General features: G+C 38.0%; 2 protein-coding genes across 2 annotated transcripts in view; both read left to right on the plus strand.

Annotated features, from left to right (window-relative positions):
- The first annotated feature begins 3,512 nt into the window (after positions 1–3,512).
- PTP4A2 (protein tyrosine phosphatase 4A2) lies at positions 3,513–13,861 on the plus strand. Its single transcript, XM_028486917.2, has 5 exons — positions 3,513–4,230; positions 6,304–6,396; positions 10,123–10,253; positions 11,533–11,607; positions 12,866–13,861. Exons 1-5 carry the CDS (start codon positions 4,135–4,137, stop codon positions 12,972–12,974), a joined length of 504 nt encoding a protein of 167 aa, XP_028342718.1. The 5' UTR covers positions 3,513–4,134; the 3' UTR covers positions 12,975–13,861.
- A 3,553-nt stretch (positions 13,862–17,414) lies between these two features.
- SPOCD1 (SPOC domain containing 1) overlaps positions 17,415–23,257 on the plus strand; it is a 100,840-nt gene continuing 94,997 nt past the window's right edge. The window contains exons 1-2 of the mRNA XM_055083215.1: positions 17,415–17,798; positions 19,830–19,854. Coding sequence (XP_054939190.1) covers positions 17,782–17,798; positions 19,830–19,854 — 42 coding nt within the window. The 5' untranslated portion in view covers positions 17,415–17,781. The remainder of the gene's footprint in view (positions 17,799–19,829; positions 19,855–23,257) is intronic.

The raw sequence follows: 23,257 nt of genomic DNA on the forward strand, positions 1-23,257 counted from the left end.
TTTTATTCTTTTAACCTCTCCATGGTTTTCCGTTTTAACATTGTGCCATGATTAAGTGATGGATATTGTATTATTTCATACATTTTGGCTTTTGGTTCTCATCTAGGTAGATGTTAGCAGTAGAGCAGCATTGACACTGGATATTTAAACTTGTAACATACCCCTCTTCAGAGTTTTAAGTAGTCTTTGTTGTGTTATTGACTTAGTCTTACTGGCAGTGCACTGTCTTAGCTTGGTAGACCTCTGCTTGCTTGTTCTTCTTCCAGACCCCTTTCTTCATTCTTCTTTATCTTTTCCCCTTCCCTCTTTAATTTAAAAGGATTTCTCTGTCACAGACCATCGTTTCTAATCCTTCAGTGAAGTCATATTCTTTTGTTAAAAATGGAAATGTTGCCTAGGAAATGGAAATTCCCAAATTCAACATTTTAAGAGTTAGATTCTATAAAAGATAAAGGGTGGAGAGAATATTTGGATGCGTATTTGAATTTGATCACTGTTATGTGTCAAGTAAACCAGCCTCTTCCATCATCTGGTAAATTAAAGTAAAAATCAATTTTTACTTAAGTAGGTAGAGCAAAATCAATGCCAGAGGGAAAACTTGAGAAAAAAGTTTTCCAGTAAGGTATACAGGTGCTGAGTTTATGCTAAAATGTATGGCTCTGTGACTGTTGAGTACTTTCCAGCTGTGGTAGGTTGTTTATGATTTTTTTTTACAGACTGTTTGCTTTGCATTCTTATGGGTGTCACAGAAACTAACATTAGTTTATCTGAATTGACAGGTGCAAGAACATTTAACTGTTAATGTGTATTGAACTCCTGGGGGAGGGGGAAGGAACAGAAGCTTGCTTTTATCATGCATCTGTTAACATTGATAGAACATAGTGTTTCATTTGGCAGAAATTCCTTTGCTGGAGATCTCAGTATGGTATTAAGGATTGACAATCTGGGAATTCCCTGGCGGTCCAGTGGTTAGCACTCTGTGCTTTCACTGCCGGGCTCTGGGTTCCATCCGTGGTCAGGGAACTAAGATACTGTAAGCCGTGCAGCCAAAAAAAAAAAAAAAAAAAAAAAAGGAATTGAAAATTTAATAATAAATTATCCTTATCCCTGGGAGTGGTCCTTCCAAATTGAGCTTGGAGGAATAAGATGGGATAAAGGTTGTTCTGTTTTCTGAGAAGACAAACACTGATGACTGGGTAGAAAACTTAATGCTAGAGCTGTAACCTTTTAAGCCTGGCTGTCACTACAATGCTGGTCTTTCAGTGCCTTTCTCAGCTGACACACATATTAGCTGCCATAACAGCATTAAACCAAAGGGATTCAAACAGGTTAGAATTTCCTTGTGTTTTGCTCTGCATTGCACGCAACCCATGTTCTTTGAGTAGTTATTTTAATAGTCTTTTCTCCCCTTATTATAAGGTCACAGAGTTGCAAATGAACATCCAACCAAATATTAGAAGAAAAGTTACACTGTCATGAATAAGATTATGACTTGAAAAATATGTGGATACCTCCATTAGTCAAAATTGGAGGGAAAATAAGACCTGGGTTCTTGTCCTTGATCTGCTGCTAATTAGTAGTGTGGTCTTACTTAAGTCTTTGTAATCTCTCTGGATCCCGAATAGCATCTTTTTTTTTAAAGGTCAGCGTATTTGATCTCTTAAGTTTCTGCCAGCTTTAAAATTCCTTGACTGTACAAGGAGTACTCTGTGAAATGTGTGATCTAAAGTGGCTGTGTTTTAGGGTTACAGTTAGAATTATGAGTTAGATTATGAGTTAGGAAGGGTGATGGTGTGTATTATGTTTTTGTTAGTTTGAATGTAGAAGTTTTGTGTTTTTACTGTAGTGGATAACTCATTATGCTGAGATATTGAAGTTCTTACAATGCCATTTTGAATTTCTTGTGTCTCTCATATTTTAGGAATTTTTAGTTTTGCGCTTGTGTCTGTGGTAATACAATCAGAAATATATAATTTACAAAATAAAATGCCATTAAGAATATCATAAAAAGAAGGCTTGAAGATAGAAGATTAGGCTTGAAAGTTTGAGGCTTAGGTTTGTTCTTACCTCTTTCAGTTTCTTTCTGCAGGTGCCTCTGTAGTCATTATCTTTCATTTGTCTGGTTACAGTTATCTTTTTAAGAGTTCTAAATAAGCATTTATTGGTGGCTTAGGGAAGAGGCAAGTAGAAGAACTTAGACCTTGTCCCTATTTCCAGAGGAATTTATGATTATGTTGGCACTCTGACTAAGCCAGCTGTACAGATTACTGTGTTTCAAAAATTCTGCCACCTCTTCTTGCCTTGTTTTGGTAGGAATTAATATTTGGGCAGGAGACTGCTGTGTGAATAATTAACCTTTGGATGCTTTTGTACTCTTGAGGTAGTGATGTGAGAAATAATAAAAAGATAAATTGGACTAGAAATGAGAGAATGGGATTTATATATTAGCTGAGTCAGCTGGAATTGTGGTACCTTGGGAAAAAATACAGGACTTTTCCGAAGAGTCTGAATTTGGGCTCAGCTAATTCATTCACCTTAGACAAGTCACTTTTCTGATCCTCTTTCCTCATTCATCATAGGTAGTTAAAAACTACTTAGAGTTGTGAGGAAAAGAAGATAACTGATATCATATGAACTTTATGAACTGATATCATAAATGGGGCCAATGCACATATTTTGGATTGAAAGAATTAAATCCTCAAAGTGGAATTTTGGTAAATATCCTTCATCCATTTACAGATATAATTTTAACCAAATATAGTTAACATCAAAGCAGAAAAATAAGGAGATCATTTGATGTGAACTTTATAAGAGTCCATGGAGTGAAGTTATAAGTATCTTTTAATCATTTAAAAATGATTTAAAATGATTTTAAAAATTCATTTTAAAATGACTTGAGTTAGAAATAATCTTATTTAGTATAGAACTTTATTGAGCCTCGTTTTGAAAAAAGGAAGACATATTTAACTTTTTTTTGGCTGCACCATGCAGCGTGTGGGATCTTAATTTCCTTACCAGGGATCAAACCTGCACCCCCTGCAGTGGGAGCACGGTGTCTTTTATTTTATTTTTATTTTTTTAGTATTTATTTTATTTATTTATTTGGTTGCGCTGGGTCTTAGTTGTGGCAGGCAGTCTCCTTAGTTGCAGCACATGGGCTCCTTAGTTGCAGCAGGCAGGCTCCTTAGTTGTGGCTCGAGGGCTCCTTAGTCGTGGCATGCAGACTCTTAGTTGCAGCATACTTGTGGGATCTAGTTCCCTGACCAGGGATGGAACCCACGCCCCCTGCATTGAGAGCTCAGAGTCTTAACCACTGGATTGCCAGGAAAGTCCCCAAGATGTACTTAACTTAAATCTCTGACTTTTAAAACTCTTGGTATATACTTCTGTCCTATTCTTGGTAGACGGCAGTAGTTTAGAAGTGGCGCCATTTCAGATGTCTTTGGGCTCATAAAGAATGTATTATTGACTTTGGACATTGTGTTTGCTGTTAACCTCCAGTTCATTTTCTTTATGCTTTTCTCCTCCAGGTTTTTCGTTGGAATATACGTTGCACATTTATGGCGATTCTGAGCGTGAGGGCAGACTTCTGCCAGGCTCAGCACAGCGTTTCCGCTGACAAGTGAGCTTGGAGGTCCTATGTGCCATAATTAACATTGCCTTGAAGACTCTGGACACCGAGACTGGCCTCAGAAATAGTTGGCTTTTTTTTTTTTTTTTAATTGCAAGCATATATCTTTTAATGACTCCAGTAAAATTAAGCATCAAGTAAACAAAAGTGGAAAGCGACCTACTCTTTTAACTTGTCTCACTAGTGCCTAAATGTAGTAAAGGCTGCTTAAGTTTCGTATGTAGTTGGATTTTTTTGGAGTCCGAAGGTATCCATCAAGCAGACATTGAGGCCCGAATTGAATTTGGATTCAAGTGGATTCTAAATACTTCTGCTTATCTTGAAGGGAGAAGCTTCTTAAAGAATAAACAAGTTGAATAGAGAAAACACTGATCGATAATAGGCATTTTAGTGGTCTTTTTAATGTTTTCTGCTGTGAAACATTTCAAGATTTATTGATTTTTTTTTTTTTCATTTTCCCCATCACACTCACACACGCACGCTCACACTTTTTATTTGCCACAATGAACCGTCCAGCCCCTGTGGAGATCTCCTATGAGAACATGCGTTTTCTGATAACCCACAACCCTACCAATGCTACCCTCAACAAGTTCACAGAGGTAAGATTGTAGCATGGTCTACTTTTTGGATTGATTTATAGGTAAAATCCTGTTAAAAATTAACGCCACTGTAAAGAAATCTTATACCACAAAGCCATTTATTTCTCTGATTGGAGTATGGATGATATGGATCCTGTGGATCTTACCAGTCTTTGTTTGAATTGAGTTGAATGAGTTAAAACAGATTTTCAAAAGAACATTTATGGAATTTGAGGCATCTTAGAGATTGTCTAGTACTGTGTTTTTTCCTTTGAACATTATTAGCAGTTCTTTTGTTACAGTTTCAATAATAAAGCATTTATTGAATACCTAGTACATACCCAGCATTACAATAAGCAATTTTATGCATTATATCATTTACTCCTCACAATAACCCTATGAGGTATAGGTACCATTATTTCCCTTACAGATGAGGAAACTGAGGTTCAGAGTGATTTAGTAATTTGCCTGAAGGCACATAATATGTGGTAGAACTATCTCTGACACTAAAACCCATTTCTTCCTCAAATGCCGTAACCACTTTTGATGAAAAGCTACCCTAGAATTACTTAGCAATTGGAACCACATTATTCACAGGTCCAGAAATTTAGGGAAAGGAAAGGTATTATAGGTAGCATTTTTATGTCAGATCCTGCATTTTTTCTATTGGTAGTAGTAGAGAAACATTTTGTACTTTATTCAACAGGCATTTGAATGTAAGCTTTTTAATCATTCTCAGATTGTTCAGTCTCAGTGATTTCTGTTGATGTATTTATGGAGTAGACTTAGAGAGCTAGATGAACTCCTAGGGATTCTAAATCTACCTCTCTCACTTTACAGATGGCAAAACTGAGTTCAGAAGAGGTTTTGACTTGCTGAAGGTCACAAATATTTACCATAAAAAATTTCTACTGGAAACTTTCAATGAACAGCTACTGTGGAGTTCATTTTAATGGGATTTTATTTGTATTTTGAAATTTTTAAAAATTTCTGACTCATTATACAACATTAACAACTTTCCTGAGTCCGTTTTATGAGAAGGCGTTTCTGTGAATAATAAAGTCCTTTAGCAATTAAAATAACTTTTCTCTTTAGATAACCAGATGATGGACACTTCTTATAGGATATCACTGTCCTGCTTATTTATATTTTTAATTCTCTGAGCTTCTTAACTTTGTGTACACAGCGTACAAGTTAATTCCAGGCCGGTATGCCCTCAGGTTGTTCAGTCACTTTTAAGCCTGGCTGAATTACATGATACTATTTTCAGCCTGTGGATTCCTTGGTCATAGACTCTTGCAGCTATAAAAAGATGTCAGTGGCCTCTTGAAGTTAGTTAGTGACTGGATTAGGCATTACTGTAGGAAAACTTTTAAAGGAGCAAGACTTCTGGCTGTAATTGTGTGTTACTTGACTTTGTAATATAATACCACTTTTTAATCTTAATTTCAAAATTGCTTTTGTTTCTTGAAATTATAAAAAGCAATATGTACTTAGTACATAAAAATGAGAAGATACAGATAAGCAAAAGACAATTTAAAAATACTGTTAATACCTGGCGTCTAGATGTTTTTCTCTGTATTTATGTATATATGTATAAATATACATATAGCTAGGATCACACTGTGTATTTTAGAAAAATTTCCCCCAACCTTCTTAGTATTATTTTTATAGCTGTCATAGTATTCTGTATGGATGTGCTATACTTTCTTTAACCATTCACCTGTTTTTGGACCATTAATGTTTCTGTCTTTATACCATCCCAAACAACCTGTGCTGAACATGCTGGTACCTAAATCTTTGTGTATATCTTTATTTCTTTAATATAAATTCCCAGAAGTAGAATTTCTAGGTCAAAGTGTATGTGTGTTTTTAAAGTTTTTGCGTTAATGCTACCAAATTGCCCCCTACAAAGGTGGGCCTTATTGATGCTTCCACTTTGAATGCAAGAATGTCTATTGTATATGTTGTTACAAAGAGAATGATTTTGATCTTTGTCTGAGAATGAGGTCTCGTTTCAGTTAATAAGAGTATATTTTTAAAGCTTTCATTGCAGATTCTAAAAACAAGTTTCCTTATATTTTTTCTTTAAAGGAACTTAAGAAGTATGGAGTGACAACTTTGGTTCGAGTTTGTGATGCTACATATGATAAAGCACCAGTTGAAAAAGAAGGAATCCACGTTCTAGTGAGTGTGTAGTGTTTTAATTTTTCACTACAAACAAGTTGTACCTTTCAAACATAGATATTTTTAAAAACTTGGCACTCATAGTTTGCTTTTTAAACTTACAGGAGATACAGTAATCATAGCAATCTGTTAAAATTCCTTTGGATTGGCAGTTTTGTTCATTTATGCCCTTGAAGTCTACAGATGCAGAGTATTTTCAACAAAAAAGGCAAAATTTAGTGCACACTTATTTCAAGAAAATGGAAATTTCATTTTTTTTTTCTCTAGGAAATTAATGTGATATTTAGCTTTTGTTCCTAGGCTACTGGTTTGAACCTAACTGAAAGTAGTTTCCATCAGACATTCTTAAATCACATGGAAATATTCTCTCTTGCTTTGCAAGTACAAATTGGTTACTTAATATTTTGTGGATAACTTGTAGGGGACAAAAAGGTGGGAGAAGAGCATAAGTAGGGAGAGGGAGAAGGCATCTTGCTCCAGAGTAATTAGCATAGTTTCTGATACTTTTTGGTAGGTTTCTAAGAAACATTTGTATGATTAGATTTCTTTCATAATTTGAATATAGTTTGAATATAGTGATTGGAATTATTTTGAATTAAATTTCTCCTTGGCCCCTAAATATGCTGTTTCATTATTGGAAACAGGAACTTCAGATTAGGTAAAATTTTATACTTTATTCCCTAAAAAGTTGTCTAAATTACAGTAGCATGTATTGAAATGACCTTGTAGTCTTAGTGTCTTAGAGCTATCTGACATGGTTGTGGGAGGGCATTGTAGTGTGAAGAGAACTGAAGAGTTTTGAAGTAGTTGGGTAGGAAGAAAGTAATAAGAAAGATGATGGTACAAGGTTATGTTCCTATTTTTTATTGAGAGTTAGTTCTGTAGTCTTTACTGCATTGGTTAGTAGTTGAGAAGGCAGTTGATGCAAAGAAAATAAATGTCCTGTTGGTAAGGCAGTTGTCTCACATATGATACATAAAGTTTCCTCACTTCCACATTGGTGAAAACACAAAAATCAAATAGCCAAACATTATGTTTTTTAAAATGTATTTTAATAGTATGGCATGGTAATAATACTTTGCTTGCATTCCTATTTCTAAATGACTTTAAGGTCCCCTGGCTGGAAATCACTGGGGCTAAGTATAAACATGTATAAAATGTAGCCCTGTGTTTAAAAAAATAAAAACAGAATTTTAAGTCCTGAAGTTAAACCAAATACAAGTTCCTTTTCCTGTATTGTATGTTCTTTAGTGGGTAGATGAGAAATCAGTTTGTCTTGACAGTTGGCAGGGTGAGAAAATGAACTGCAGATTGACCGTAGTCTGTTTGAATCAGTAATGTTGGTAAACACCTTTATGAAATAGCAATGAACTAAAGAACTTGAAGTAGTTTGTAGAAGATAATAGTAGATCTGGGATTTATTCCAGGCCTTTAAATCTAGGCTTTTGTTTTGTTTTAAAGAGCTGTGATCAGATAAAATTAAAGGTCAACTAAAGCTTGAAAAAAAACAAGGATATTAGAATTAAGCTTGGAATTTCTTTTTTTTCCTAGGCAGAATTTTTAAAAAAATTTTTTTAAATAAACTTTATTTTTTAGAGCAGTTTTAGGTTCACAGCACAACTGAACAGAAGGTACAGACATTTCCCATATATGCCCTGACTCTACCCATGTATAGCTTCCCCCATAATCAACATCCCCCGCCAGAGTGGTACACTTGTTACAACTGATGAACCTACACTGATACATCATCATCACCCAAAGTCTGTAATTTACATTAGGGTTTGCTCTTGGTGTTGTATATTCTAGGGGTTTTGACTAATATATAATGACATGTATCCACCACTATAGTATCATAGAGTCGTTTCATGACCCTAGAAATCCTCTGTGCTCCACCTATTCATCCCTCCCTTCTCCCTAATGCCTAGGCAGAAATTTTAGTTTAAGTTGGATTGCTAATTTACTTTTGCTAGATGAAGAGGATTTGGAACACTTTATAAGAGGATATTCCCAAAGTGAGACCTTTCAACCCTTTGACCAATGTTCTTGTAAATCAGAGGCACATTGGAAAAGACTAATGGTGGTTTCAGCCATGTCAGTTTGAAGTTCAGATGCTTCTAAATTACTGCTTTAGTGATTTTTTTTGGATAGAAACTGCTTGTATTAGTAAGTAAAGCATGTTTCATATTGTTTCTTAACTAGATGCATTTTAGGGAGTTTTAGAGGAAGTAAGCTCTTGACTAAGGTACTTACTAGTTTTACTGCTATTTACAGTTAAACTCTGTAGTGACATAATGATAACATTGACAGCCCTTTAATTATGGGGCGTAGTTGACAAACATAATGTGCTGTCATGGCTAATGGGCTCCATGAAGTGTTCTAGTGGTGCCAGTAATGAGTGCAGAATCAATTTAGTGCTCTGTCACTTTTCCCTTTTTCCTTCTCTAGTATTTTAAAGTGTCCTTCCAGTCTCATTAGAATAGTATTATGTTAAAAAAAAAAATTCCCAGTGTCTTTGCATTTCTGTCCTTGAAGTTAGATGGGACAGAGGGTATGATGCAACATGTGAATGTCCCTTCCCCCCTTTCTTCAAAATGACTTGTGTTGGTTTCTCAGGACCTTGTGCAAGGTAACAAGGAAGTTAAATCCCTGCCTGTATTGTGAATGCACATGGGGTTGGTCTTAATTGAAAAACAGCCCAAATCAATGAATATAAAAAGAGAAGGGAATACTTGAGAAAATGGTTGTCATTTCCTCAGGATCATATCATGTGGCACTGTACTTGTAAAATGGGATGTATATAATTCAGGCAGAGCTTTACAAATATTTGCTGCTTGATTTAAAAAAAAATACATATGTAAGCACAAAGATGGTAGTATGTTTCTATTATGATCTGCTGTTGGAAATTACTTATCAGAGAGTCTTTAAAGAAAAGACATCATAACTTAGAGCTATTTGGGGATAATCCTCAAAAATATTTATATTCGTAGAGACCAATGAGATACCAGTTGGTACACTTTGCCAAAATGGACTTCTAAATCTTATTGACAGGTGGTGTGTCCTCTCTTACTTTGTCTTGGTTTTAATTTTCTCTATTATGTCTAATTACTGCTCTATTCAGATAAAATATTTGAAGAATGCTAGCCTCTTATCACTCTGATAAGAGATAATTTCCAAAGAAAAAGTTTGATGCTTATGATGCTGGTTATGTATGCTTCATTGAGAAGGCTAAGTTGGCACACTTGAATTTTGATCTTGGATCATTTTTCAGAAGTGATCAGAATTGTGTGGTTAAGTATAGGTATACGGGGCTTCCCTGGTGGTACAGTGGTTGAGAATCTGCCTGCCAATGCAGGGGACACAGGTTCGAGCCCTGGTCCGGGAAGATCCCACATGCCGTGGAGCAACTAAGCCCGTGCGCCACAACTACTGAAGCCCGCGAGCCTAGAGCCCGTGCACTGCAACGGGAGAGGCCATGGCAACGAGAAGCCCACGCACCGCAACGAAGAGTAGCCCCCACTTGCTGCAACTAGAGAGAGCCCGCGCGCAGCAACAAAGACCCAATGCAGCAATAAATACATACATACATACATACATTTATTTTAAAAAAAAAGGTACATGTAGTACAGTTAGTGCAATTAGGCCTGCCCTGTGTATGCAGCTGTTGTGCATTAGGATGTTAATTCTGGAGAAAATATCAATTTAATGTAAAAGACCTTTTCCTCCCAGGATTGGCCTTTTGACGATGGAGCGCCACCCCCTAATCAGATAGTTGACGATTGGCTAAACCTACTAAAAACCAAATTTCGTGAAGAGCCAGGTTGCTGTGTTGCAGTGCATTGTGTTGCAGGACTGGGAAGGTAAGCTCTTCCCCTTTTGTCTGTGAATTCATTATCAAAAATTTCACTTTGATAGAAACTGCATTTATTACGCTAAATATTAAGTTGCCTGAAAGGAAAGGAAATGAGAGCAAAAGCTGGTGTAATGATTTCTCAAAATAACTTTTCATGTTTCATTGTTTGTCAGTCTGGGTTTAGTGCGTGGTGGTTCATAAGTTGTTTTGAAACTGGTTTAATGTAATTATCTTATCTTTGAGCCAAAAATACAGTCTTAATTCAGTTTCTCCATTTCCAATAATCAAAGGTTTAGGTGTTTGAAATGGGCAACAAAGTTAAAATAACCTTAGATTTGAAGAATCTATACATGGTTAATTTTAGATTGAGATGAATGGAAGTTAATAGATGAAGAGCAGATGGTTGAACCTTAAATTCTTGAAATGTATGGAGAATGAAAGTTGACTTTGATTTTAAAATCTTTTTCCTTGAGCACTGCATGGAATGGTGTTTGCAACACTCATCAACAGTAGATTAAATGTCAATTTATAATGTGCACTTTGACTCCAAACATTAGTGCAAGCTGCTGTTGCCTCAAGGTGGTGGTGACTGTGCTCAACCCTTTCGTTTGCTATTTTCCTTTTTTTGCAGTTTAGTGTTGTACAGTTCTTCTTCAGGGTCAGACGTCTCTAGTCCTTATCCTGATTTGGGGCAGTTTTTTAAACTAATAGCTATCCCAGTTAGGTAGTAAGTCCAAAGTTAGTGCCTTATAATGGGCTTATTAAAAACATCATTTCCTTTGTTATATTAATATATATATAGAAAACAAGTCCTAATTACGAATTCTCTGCCACTCTCCTAGCTCATGGAAAGGATTTTGTTGAGGAAGTCTAGCACCTCTTTAGTATTTGATGAAGAGATGATATTAAAATTGATTTGTAACAAAAATTCTGAGACACTCAAGATAATCCATTTGGTCATTTACTGTGATAATGGTTAAAGATCAGTGGATTTTTGGTGACATAAAATGATGTGAAAATTTGAGATATAATGTGATGATGTTTTAAAGAGTAAAGATCTCTTAATAAAGGTTTAGAATTTTGTACTTTACTAAAAATAGAAAATACCATAGAAGCTATAATGATTTAGATATTTTTACTATGTAGAAAAATATCAGATATTTTAGTATACAGGAACAATGAAATCTCAAGCTTTACATAATTTTGGTAATAAGTAATCCTGGGTTTTAAAAAATCCTTTAATTCCAAAGACCTGTGGTTATTTACAAATGAGCTTATCTCTGCAGGGCACCTGTGCTGGTCGCACTTGCTTTGATTGAATGTGGAATGAAGTACGAAGATGCAGTTCAGTTTATAAGACAGTGAGTATGAAGTTTTATGTTCAGAAACACATAAAGCAGGACTTCCCTGGTGGTCCAGTGGCTAAGACTCAGCTCCCAATGCAGGGGGCCCGGGTTTGATCCCTGGTCAGGGAACTAGATCCCACATGCCATAACTAAGAGTTCTCATGCCTCAACTAAAGATCTTGCATGCCTCAGCAAAGATCCTGCGTGCCACAACTAAGACCTGGCACAGCCAAATAATTAATTAATTAATTAATTTTTTAAAAACACAAAGCAAAATCATATAAGAGAAAGAAATTATAAAAAGTACCCATTCATAGTACAGGGTAATTTGCTGTCTTTGGCTTAAAATATTATTTGAAGATATCAAAAATAGCAAGTGATAAAGAGACTCACAGTAACACTACTGGCTCCCAGATTTAAAGATTTTCTAATTTAGGTGGCAAATTTGGGCATTGTAGAATATGTCCAGTATATGACTTGAACATCTAGGAATCTTTAAAATGAATAGCTAGGTAGCTGAGTCTCAGTGATCTGGTGCCTCTTTTAATGGCTGTCCAAAATGCCTTCCAAATGTAACTCTCTGTGCCAAAGAGGAAAGGAAGAAACTATAGAGGAGCAGTTAATCACCTAGGATTCTTAAGTGACCTGTTCGTTCAGTCACAGAATCAGGATGGTAGTGCCCAGACAAAATCTTGACAGCAGACTGGAATAACAGGCCATGCTATTTTTTTGTCCAGAATTCTTTGGCAATTATTGTCTTGCCCTTTCCCTTTCTAACCTTTTCTTAAAAAAAAAAAAAAGAGAGAGAGAGAAAGAAATAAAAAAAATGACTGTTTGTGACAAAGGGCATGAAATGTATGGTAGCAGCTCTAGGAAGATAACATATTTCAAGGAATGCCATCTGTGTCTGCTGCTTCATATAAATACTTCCTCATTTATCCTAAATACTTGCTGCCATTTCTAATATGAAGAATATATTAATTAGGAAGAGTATAGTCAGATGTCTCTGGATTAACCATTCTGATCTTTATTAAACGATTAATAGACTCTAATGAGAGATAACAAAGAAAATTTGTCTATTTCTTCTTTTAGGAAGGCACACAGAAAGTTCATGTTACAGTTCAGCCCTTTCACTTAAGAAGTGATGTTGTACGGGAAATATGCTGATTTTCAGCTGTGTAGAGTTAGAAGGCCATAGGCCATAAATACACATTTCAGTGAATCAGGAAGCTCTTTTTTTACATGATAAAGTGTGCCATTCTTGTATTTTCAGAAAAAGAAGGGGAGCATTCAATTCCAAACAGCTGCTTTACCTGGAGAAATACCGACCTAAGATGCGATTACGCTTCAGAGATACCAATGGGCATTGCTGCGTTCAGTAGAAAGAAATGTATACGAAGGCTGACTTGATCGTGGCATTTAGAGGGAACTCTTGGTACCTGGAAATGTGAATCTGAAATCTTAACTGTGTCATCAAAGTAGTGATGGATTCAGTACTCCTCAACCACTCTCCTAATGATTGGAAAAAAACAAACAAAAAAGAAATCCCTCTATAACGTGAATAAAATGTTTAAGAAAAGAAAAAGAGAAAGAAAAAAAAGGATTAATTTAGTGAAGGATGATTTTGCTCCTAGTGTTGGAGTTTGAATTTCTGCCAGGATTGAATTATTTCAAAATCTCCTGTCTTTTAACTTTCTCAAAAAAGGTCTCTAAGGAAAACCAGCAGAACATTAGCCTCTGCAGAACCATCTGTTTGGGGAGCACACTCTTCCATTATGCTTGGCACATAGATCTCCCTTTTGTGGATTTCTTTCTTTCTTGGGGGTGGGGGGGAAGGCACGGTATATTTTTCCCTTCTTCTCACTTTCTTCTATCCCTCTTCTTTCCTCTGATACAAGTTGTAGGTGAAATAAGAGAAGCCCATGTTGCTGTAGATGTGCGTGCAGTCTGGCAGCCTTAAGCCCACCTGGGCACTTTTAGGAAAAAAACAAAACAAAAAAACACCAAAAAAAAAAAAAAAAAAAAAAGAAAAGGCAGTGGCGTATATAGTATATGATCCAGGTGTTTTTTAGTCTTTACTGATGATGGGGTAGTCAATGTTAGTTTCTTTTCTTGAAAACCCTATTCAACATTAGGCAAAGTAGCCAGGAGCCTTTTTTGTTTTGATAAATTTGTGGGGAAATGCCATTTTAAGAGGAGTCTCTCAAAGAACTTAGCTGAGAGTCGAATTCATCTCTTTTCCAACCAATGAAGCTAAGTGGATGTCCCAGAGATGATTGTTTTTGGAAGGGGAGTACTCCAGGCCGTCACTAAAGATATGTCCAGGCAGAGCATTAGCACACTTTCTACACCTTGTAGAATTGTGGGCTGTAGCATTACTCTGATTTTCTGTCTAATGATGTCAGAGAATGCTGTTAGTGTAAAGTTTTTATTTTAGGACTTATTTGTACTCTGAATTTTCAGGAACAGTCAAAGGAGTAGCAGCAAAGACACAATATTTTAGACTTGAGAAATGCCTGTAATGGGTATTTCCCAAACTGCCCCCTATATGTACAGTTCAGTTTAACCACTGATTGCCTTGTTATTTTCTTACTAGGTTCTTTGAGATTAAAAAAAATTTTTTTGCTGGTTCAAAACCAACAATGCCTAGTGAGTATGTGTCCACAGGCCATAATAGGGTAGAAGAGAGACATAGAGCAGCTCATTGTGTAGCAAAGGGACTGTGTGGCTAGTGCAGTGGTGTAGTATCATTTCTGCAGATTCTTTGCTGGGTTCAATGTACTGATCTAGAAAAGCTGTTTTGCTGCTCCTTTGCAGTTGTGACCAGGCTGCATTGACAAAGCAAGTTGGAGGATACCATCAGGGGCTCTTGCACTCTCCAGCTGAATATTACATAATTAATAGTGCTCTGCTTCTAAGGATTTGAATAAAGTCTTACAGTCATCTTGTCATGTTGGAATTTGCTGTGCAGAGCCATAAACTTCCCATTTTGTTAGGATCAGCTAGGCCAGTAGGAATGGACCAGGACCTTGTTTCACACTGATGATACCTCAGATGTTGGCTGGCTATATGAACTGCCTGTTTCCTATGCCGAGTTGTTTTGATTTTTAAATAAATGAAAATCTGTAGATTCCCTTCTCCCCCATCCCAGAAAACAAAATAATGCTTTTTGAAATTGTTTCTAGGATTTTAAAGTGAAAAATGATGGTACTATCCAAAAGTCTTTATTTCAGAACCTGACAGTAGATTCCTTTAACATAGGCTCAAGATCAAAACAGCATACCCTCTAAGCTCAGATAGACTGTTGACTTCAAGGGTTTTGATCAATACCAGAACAAACCTTTTTCCTTTGACATGCTCTGAGTTTTGTTGTTTGGAGGGAGGGAAGGAGGGAGGGGGAGAGAGAGAGAGAGAAAGGGATAGTGAGCGTGTGAGAGAGAGAGAGTGTGTGTGTGTGTGTGTGTGTGTGTGTGTGTGTGTGTGTGAGAGAGAGAGAGAGAGATTGGAGGGAGGGAAGGAGGGAGGGGGAGAGAGAGAGAGAGAAAGGGATAGTGAGCGTGTGAGAGAGAGAGAGTGTGTGTGTGTGTGTGTGTGTGTGTGTGTGTGTGTGTGTGAGAGAGAGAGAGAGAGAGAGAGGGAGAGAGCGAGCGAGCGAGCAGTATCCACCAGTAACAGTGCCTGCCTGAGTTAGGAAAATTACATTCCTGGTTCTGTATGAGGAGAAGGGTATATAAAGCAACATGAAACATTAGCCCTCATTTTGTTTTAAATTACAGACTAATGTTAATTGTTCTCAGAACTGGATTTTCTTCAAAATTAAACGTTTTTTTTTCTTTTGGATTTAATGAAGTATTGCTAGCTGAAGCCAGTTTGACATGGTGAGAGAGATGTCAGACTGATGAAAGGTGTGCAGCCTGATTTAAAACCAAACCCTGAGCCCTTTTAAAGAACAATAAAACATATTTTACATGCTCTTTGTCTGTGCATTTGTTCTCCACCCTCAGGTTGAGTTTCATTTATGTCTCCTTAGAAAACTTGGTATTCTCAAGGCCCGTTTTGGATCCCGCTAATAATTACTTTGGAGGTGAAATAATTAGAGGTTGGGAAGTTCGAAGATTTCATGCTTTTATTTATTTTATTTTATTTTTGGCTGCGTTGGGTCTTCGTTGCTCTGCGCAGGCTTTCTCTAGTTGTGTCGAGCAGGGGCTACTCTTCATTGCGGTGCGGGGGCTTCTCATTGCAGTGGCTTCTCTTATTGTGGAGCAGGGGTTCTAGGCACGTGGGCTTCAGTAGTTGTGGCTCGTGGGCTCTAGAGCGCAGGCTCAGTAGTTGTGGCACACAGGCTTAGTTGCTCCGCGGCATGTGGGATCTTCTTGGACCAGGGCTCGAACCCGTGTCCCCTGCATTGGCAGTTGGATTCTTAACCACTGTGCCACCAGGGAAGTCCTACCATAGGGTTTTGATGAAGCACTGAAACTTTACTTGAACACTCAAGAACAGTGAGAAAGGAGGAAGTTTATATATCGAATTTGGGGGTGGGAAATTTCCCTTTAAACCATGGGTAAAACATCATCCAGATAACACATTCATGTGATGAGGTACGAAGAATGAAAAGGTAAGACACTGATCCCACTTTGGAGGACCTCAGTCCAGAAGAGGAGCCAGATATGTAGACTAATTATTAGAGTGAGTGGTTACAGAACTATGTGACTTATAATTCACTGATCCTCTCACCTCATGTCCTTCATTATGCAGCTTAGATTCTGTGGTCCAGTGTTAGTTACTATTGGCTACATAGTAAATTGCTTTGCCCCAACTCTTGCTTCATTATACTTGCCTGGCTGGACTCCATTTTTGGTTAAGTTCAGTATGCTGCCTTCTCTGCACTTACGCAACTGAAGTTGCTGGAACAGTTTCTGTGTTTAAAGTCATGATCTCAAGTAAACCTTAGTACCATCTGACAATCCTGTGTTTCTCTATCCCATTTACTCTTTTGGTCCCCTTGAAAACTTACATTTTAACATCTTTCTCATCCTCACTCTCCGCTTAAGACTTTTTTTAAAAAAAAAAACCTTAGAAAATAGAAACAAGGAAATTCCACAGGCTTCTACCATCACATCTTTGTTGGAAGCACTTTGACTTTTTTTAAAAAGTTTATTTTTGGCTGAGTTGGGCCTTCGTTGCTGCTCGCCGGCTTTCTCTAGTTGAGGCGAACGGGGGCTACTCTTCGTTGTGGTGCGCGGGTTTCTCATTGCGTTGGCTTCTCGTTGCGGAGCGTGGGCTCAGTAGTTGTGGCACATGGGCTTGGTTGCTCTGCGGCATGTGGGATCTTCCCGGACCAGAGCTCAAGCCTGTGTCCCCTGCGTTGGCAGGTGGATTCTTAACCACTGTGCCACCAGGGAAGCCCCTGAATCAGTTTCTTAATAACCAGTAGGGCCTTGACTAGAAGGGATTATACAAATATCATGTTAAGTGCTGTGATTTTAGCACCTATAGGAAGAGTGATGATTTACTTGGTATTTGAGTACCTGCCACATACTACCCACTATTCTAAGCACTTAGGATATGGTGGCAAATAAGACAGGTGTTGCCCTTACAGGGTTTAAATTCTAGTGGAGAAGATAGAGAATAAATAGGTACACATAAGTAATACACTTTCAGATAGTGGTTCGTACTGTGAAGCTAGGAAGAAAGTAGGTAAGGGGCTAGTGACTGGGGTTATGTGTGGAGTTAGGTGGGATGGTCAGGGAAGATCTCTGAGGAAGGTGAAGGAGGCTACTATGTGCAAATGCTATGTGAAGGCAGTGAAAGCACTTTCCAAGCAGTGTAGGTGAAATCTATATTTTGGCTGCGCCGCGCAGCATGCGGGATCTTAGTTCTCCCACCAGGGAGCGAACCCTCTCCCCCTGCAGTGGAAGCACAGAGTCTTAACCACTGGACTGCCAGGGAAGTCCCATGAAGGTGAAATTCAGGCAGAGGCCAAATTGTGTGGATTTTGGGAGGCTGGGAAGATTGGAGTCATATTGTAGAGGGTATTGCATATCATAACAAGAAATTTGAAAGTTTATTTACTGTTTTCAATCAGGAGGAAACATCAGACTCAACTATGTGGTTTATTCAAAGTGTCCATGTCCAGGCATCACTAAGGTCATTCTGAATCAGTCTTGAGTTGGGAATCTATTCTGGGCAATGGGGAGCCTCTGGAGGTTGGTAAACAAAGAATTGCACGGTCAGATCTATGCTCAAAAAGCTTATTCAAGAAATCCTTAAATTAGAGGCCATATCTTTTATGTAAACTCAGTGGCCGATTTATACTATGCATGCAATAAATAAGAATTGAATGAATGAGAATGTTTTGAGAGTAGAAGCTGAGAGACATTTATGTGTAGTAGGTTGATGATGGCTTGCAGTAGGCCAGGAGAGGTGTTTTTAATGTTGGAGACTTTGTCTCCTTTGCTAATTTGGGGTTGGGGCAGTCAGGAAGATGGAGGAACAAGGAGATATTACTAGCCAATTTCTGCTGAGTATGACTGGACTCAGAATTTCACTTGCATTATCTCATTTAATCTTCATAGGCTTCTGCTCTTTGCTAACTGCTTGACTGTACTGCTATAGTAGAATGGCGAGATGTTTATGTTCAGCATGTTTATGTGGGTTTTTGTACTCAGTGAGTCCCTATTGAGCTGCATCTTTATATTAAATGTTGGGGGTGGGGGAGAGAGGAGCACATGTGTCTGTGTACAGCAGTTCTGTCTAGCCAGTGGATTCAACTTGTGCAAACTGTGTAATGGGCCCCACCACTAACAAACCAGGACATTTGAGCAGAGTGGTTTATAGTTTATAATTGGCTTCCTATTACTGTTGGCTGATTCTCCTGCACAGAGAGTATTACTCCAGGATTGGTATTTGATTTAAGAAATTTTCAAATTGATTTTATCTTCAGTGCATTAATGCGTGGCCTAAATTCTTGCAGAGCCATTAGATAACCAGCCTGGACATGCTTTAGCAATTGTAACTGGATCTGAGCTGGCAGTGCTACAGCTTTTATTCAGCATAGATAAATCACTTTTCTGAAAACTCTTTCCTGCCTAAGCCCTGTGACTTATTTTTTAGGACACCTCTAGTTTAGGCCCCTTGAAATTGGAATATATTCCCCAAATCATGCTAAGACACACAAACAGGAATTTGTTAACACAAGTAGAGTTAATCTCTATCTTCCTGTCAGAACAGAACACAAATATTCAAGGAATGGTGTGGAAATCAGCCTAATTTTCAAGCGTGCACAATTGTAATGCCTTTAAAATCCGGAAATATGAAATGTGACTCCAGTAATGAAAGTGCTATAAACGTAACTGAGTACATGGAAAACTGGAGGATGTTCTGCAATTTCATGAGGATTAGCATAGGTAAATGTTTCTCGTGAAACATTTTTTTTTAGCTCTAGAAGTGCAGAGTAGATCACAGCTGCATGAAAATACCAATTAATCATCTTCTAATGCTTTTATGCAAATGATTATATTTGACTTTCACTTAGAGTTGCCATTAACACCTGGAACCCTAAGATTGATAACAGGTAAAATTTTAATGAATACATAAATTAGAGATTTGAATCATGTTTAGATTAATTTATAGCACCTTTATTCATTACTGCAAATCCTCTTGAAATCTAAAAATCACAGGATGAGACAGACAATAGAGAAGAGGAGACAGCCTTCAAACTTATCAATATTTTTTAGTGGTGAAAAAGGATGACTTAGAAATACTAAACCCTGCAAGTGTTTTTTTCTGCTGTTTGCAATAATTTGCCCAGATGCTAGGCCTGCGTATCCTGCAGAAGACTTTTATTTTCTCATGCCCTGAGATAACACAGGTCTTTTTTTTTTTTTTTAATGATTTTTCTTCCTATGCACACTCCTTGCTTTAAAAAATATTTTTTAAAAAAATGGAAGTCAAAATTTTCTTGTTGTAGACGTTTTGGGAAATACAGAGGACGTGAAGAAAGAAAAAACCTCATTGTCCTCTGACATCCAGGGACAACCATTATTATATTGTATTTCTTTTCCCCTCCTTACCCCCATGTATAATTGTATTTATATAATTATGTATCTTCCTTTTCCACTTACAAAGCCAAATAGTATTTACAATTTACTGAAAGTTTACCATGTGCCAGGCACTGTGCTTAGTGTTTTAAGTGTATTATCTATTGAGTGGTAGATAATATTTCCTTCATTTTACAGATTGGGACATGGAAGCTCAGAAAGGGTGAGTACCTTGCTCAGTATCACACATTTAGTAAGTGGCAGAGCTAGAATTCTAACCTGAAATGTCTAACTCAGAAACCCTGATTATATCACTGCGCTCTACTCCCCTTGCATTCAATAAGTGGAAGCTGTTACTATTAACTGAAACCAAGTTGTCCCCTGAGGGCACTGTTTTCTCTGCAACCTCAAAAAACAGAAGCTACTCATTCTCCCATGACCCATGTACTACAAAGGCCAGTGGGAGATGAGGGGTCAGCTCTCTGTGGCCACGTCCAGACCATTGTTCTTCTGCCCTTGGGTAATACCAGCTTGAGACAGTTCTCTTCAAGCTGTTACAACCACTACCCCTCATTGTTGCTCTCCTCTGCTGCCCTCCCCATCACTCAATGCATGGAGTTCCTTGGGCCTTGAAGGCCCACCCTTGTCATTCTCTCGTCCTTGGCAGATTCAGTGCCTCCTCCAGCCACTCGGCATAGAAGGCCTTTACTACCTTAAATCCAATGGCCCATTCCCATAGGAGTGAGACTGTTGCCTCTGATGTAGTCAGGAGGTTGAACAATGTCTGGGGGGAAATCAATTGTGTGTACATGTGTATGTGTGTATATCTACACATGTACATATATACATATACACATATATGTTTACTATACATTTTACTATATAAAGGATGTGTAACATACAATTTTAAAGTAATAAAATATGCATTACTCGTTACTGTAAATTCCATATAGCCAATTAATTCTCACAGAATGCTTTTGTTGATTTTTGCCAAACTCTTACATCCTAGCCAACCTATGGTTGCAATTGACAAACCCACCATAAATGATGGTCAATATTTTCCCTTTTGTTAAAGACACAAAAGTAGAACAATGAAGACTTACGTTAGAACTTCGCTCATTCATCAATGATGTGACTTCTTTGTGGAATTGGAAAATAGTTTCTGAATGCTGGAGGACTTTTCTTCAATTTTTTTGGTGCTGCTTACAATGTAATAGCTACAGACAGGATGCACTTTTAAGTTTAATATGCATTCCTAATATTTTCTCCATTAATTTCTTTTTTTAAAAATTTACTTATTTATTTTTATTTTTGGCTGCATTGGGTCTTCGTTGCTGTACACGGGCTTTCTCTTGTTGCCGCAAGAGGGGGCCACTCTTCCTTGCGGTGCGCGGGTTTCTCATTGTGGTGGCCTCTCCTGTTGCAGAGCACGGGTTCTAGGCGCGCGGGCTTCAGCAATTGTGGCACGTGGGCTCAATAGTTGCGGCTCTCAGGCTCTAGAGCGCAGGCTCAGTAGTTGAGGTGCACGGGCTTAGTTGCTCTGTGGCATGTGGGATCTTCCCGGACCAGGGCTCAAACCGCCGCAAGAGGGGGCCACTCTTCCTTGCGGTGCGCGGGTTTCTCATTGTGGTGGCCTCTCCTGTTGCAGAGCACGGGTTCTAGGCGCGCGGGCTTCAGCAATTGTGGCACGTGGGCTCAATAGTTGCGGCTCTCAGGCTCTAGAGCGCAGGCTCAGTAGTTGAGGTGCACGGGCTTAGTTGCTCTGTGGCATGTGGGATCTTCCCGGACCAGGGCTCAAACCTGTGTCCCTTGTGTTGGCAGGTGGATTCTTAACCACTGTGCCACCAGGGAATCCCTCCATTAATTTCTTAAATGTACCCAATCATCAAAACAATGAAACAATCTCTGATCTGTAGCATTTTCCAGTTTCCATGGTATAAATACTCCTGCCATGAACAATTTCAAGCTACCAGTAGACGTCACTGAACATAGATTTGAGAAGAGATGTGCAGTAGCACACCATTATAATATTTCCATCGAACAGATACCATAGATAATAATAAAATGTAGTAAAATAATTAGAAAGTGATGAGTTTTAAGAATTAATGACCTTTGTCTTTAAATATAGTTTAATTATAAGTTTGTACAACTTAATTTTTAAAAATTTATTTTATTGAGGATAGTTGATTTACAATGTGTTAATTTCTACTGTACAGCAGAGTGTTTCAGTTGTACATATATACTTTTTCATTTTCTCTTCCATTACCATTTATCACAGGATATGGAATGTAGTTCCTTGTACTATACAGTAGGCCCTTGTTGTTTACAACTTAATTTTTTTTTTAAGTTAGTTGTTTTTTTTTTTAAGTCTTGAATTTGTTAGAGTATTGCTTCTGTTTTATGTTTTGGTTGTTTGGCCACGAGGCATGTGGGATTAGCTCCCTGACCAGGGATCGAACCTGCACTCCTGCATTGGAAGGCGAAGTCTTAACCACTGGACCACCAGGGAAGTCCCCACAACTTAATTTTTAATAATGGCTGTATTTAACAACCAGCTTGCAAAATTCCTGAAATTTAACAATCACTTGGTATGAGCAACCCCGGCACAGCACTGTGTATAGTTGCCTCTGCACCTACTCTCTGCCCCAGCCCATCATCCATCTTTCTCACTTTCTCACTTGCAGCATGTATGCTTACCCTTTGATTCATTTTCTATTCACTCCTCAACCCACTATAACCTGACTTTTATCCTTTCCATGACAGACCCTGTGCTAGTAAGTAAAGGCTCCTTTACCCCCACTGGTCCCCTGAATTCCAGTTTTCCCCAAAGCTCTGTCTTAGGTGGTCTGCTTTTCTCTTCCTACATATTTTGCTTTGGTGATCTCATCCAAACCCCTGATATTAAGTACACTGATGGCTCCCAAATCTATAATTACAACCCACATCTCTCTCTGGAGCTCCAGATCCATTTGTCCAACAGTCTACAGGACATCTCACTTGCTTGTCTCACGGTGGTTCAAACTAAGCATTTCAAAAAATGTATTCATTGTTTCTCCAGCTTTCAACCTCCATCCCCCAAATCTGACTTTGCCCCTCTTTTTCCTGCCTCAATAAATGGAGATCCCTTATTTAAGTCTTCCAAGCAAAACACCTTGGCATCAGGCTTGATTCCTCTCTCTTCTTCATCACCTCTACTATTCACCCTGGTAACAAATCCAGATTTACTCAATCATTCATTCATTCATCCATCCATCGAAACTTTCAGCAAATATTTATTAGAATGGCTGCATAGTATATTGTGTAAGAACACTAGAGCTTGGAGTCAGCCTGCCAAGCATGAAATCTGGCTCTGCCATTTACCTAGCTTTGTAACCTTGGGAAATTGACTTGACTATGCTGTGTTTCAGTTTTCTTAAATATAAAGTGGAAATAATAATAGAATCTTCCTCACAGGGAATTGAGAGGTTGAAATGGGTTGCTCTGAGTAAAGCACTTAAAACACAGCCTGACACAGAGTAACTGCTCAAGAAATGTTAGCTATTGTATTTACTGAACTACATAATTATGCCAGGACATCATCCTAAATAAGTGGGAGTGTATTAGTTTCCCAGGACTGTTGTAACAAA

Source organism: Physeter macrocephalus, chromosome 3 (genome assembly GCF_002837175.3).
Source record: "Physeter macrocephalus isolate SW-GA chromosome 3, ASM283717v5, whole genome shotgun sequence".
NCBI classification, from domain to species: Eukaryota; Metazoa; Chordata; class Mammalia; order Artiodactyla; family Physeteridae; genus Physeter; species Physeter macrocephalus.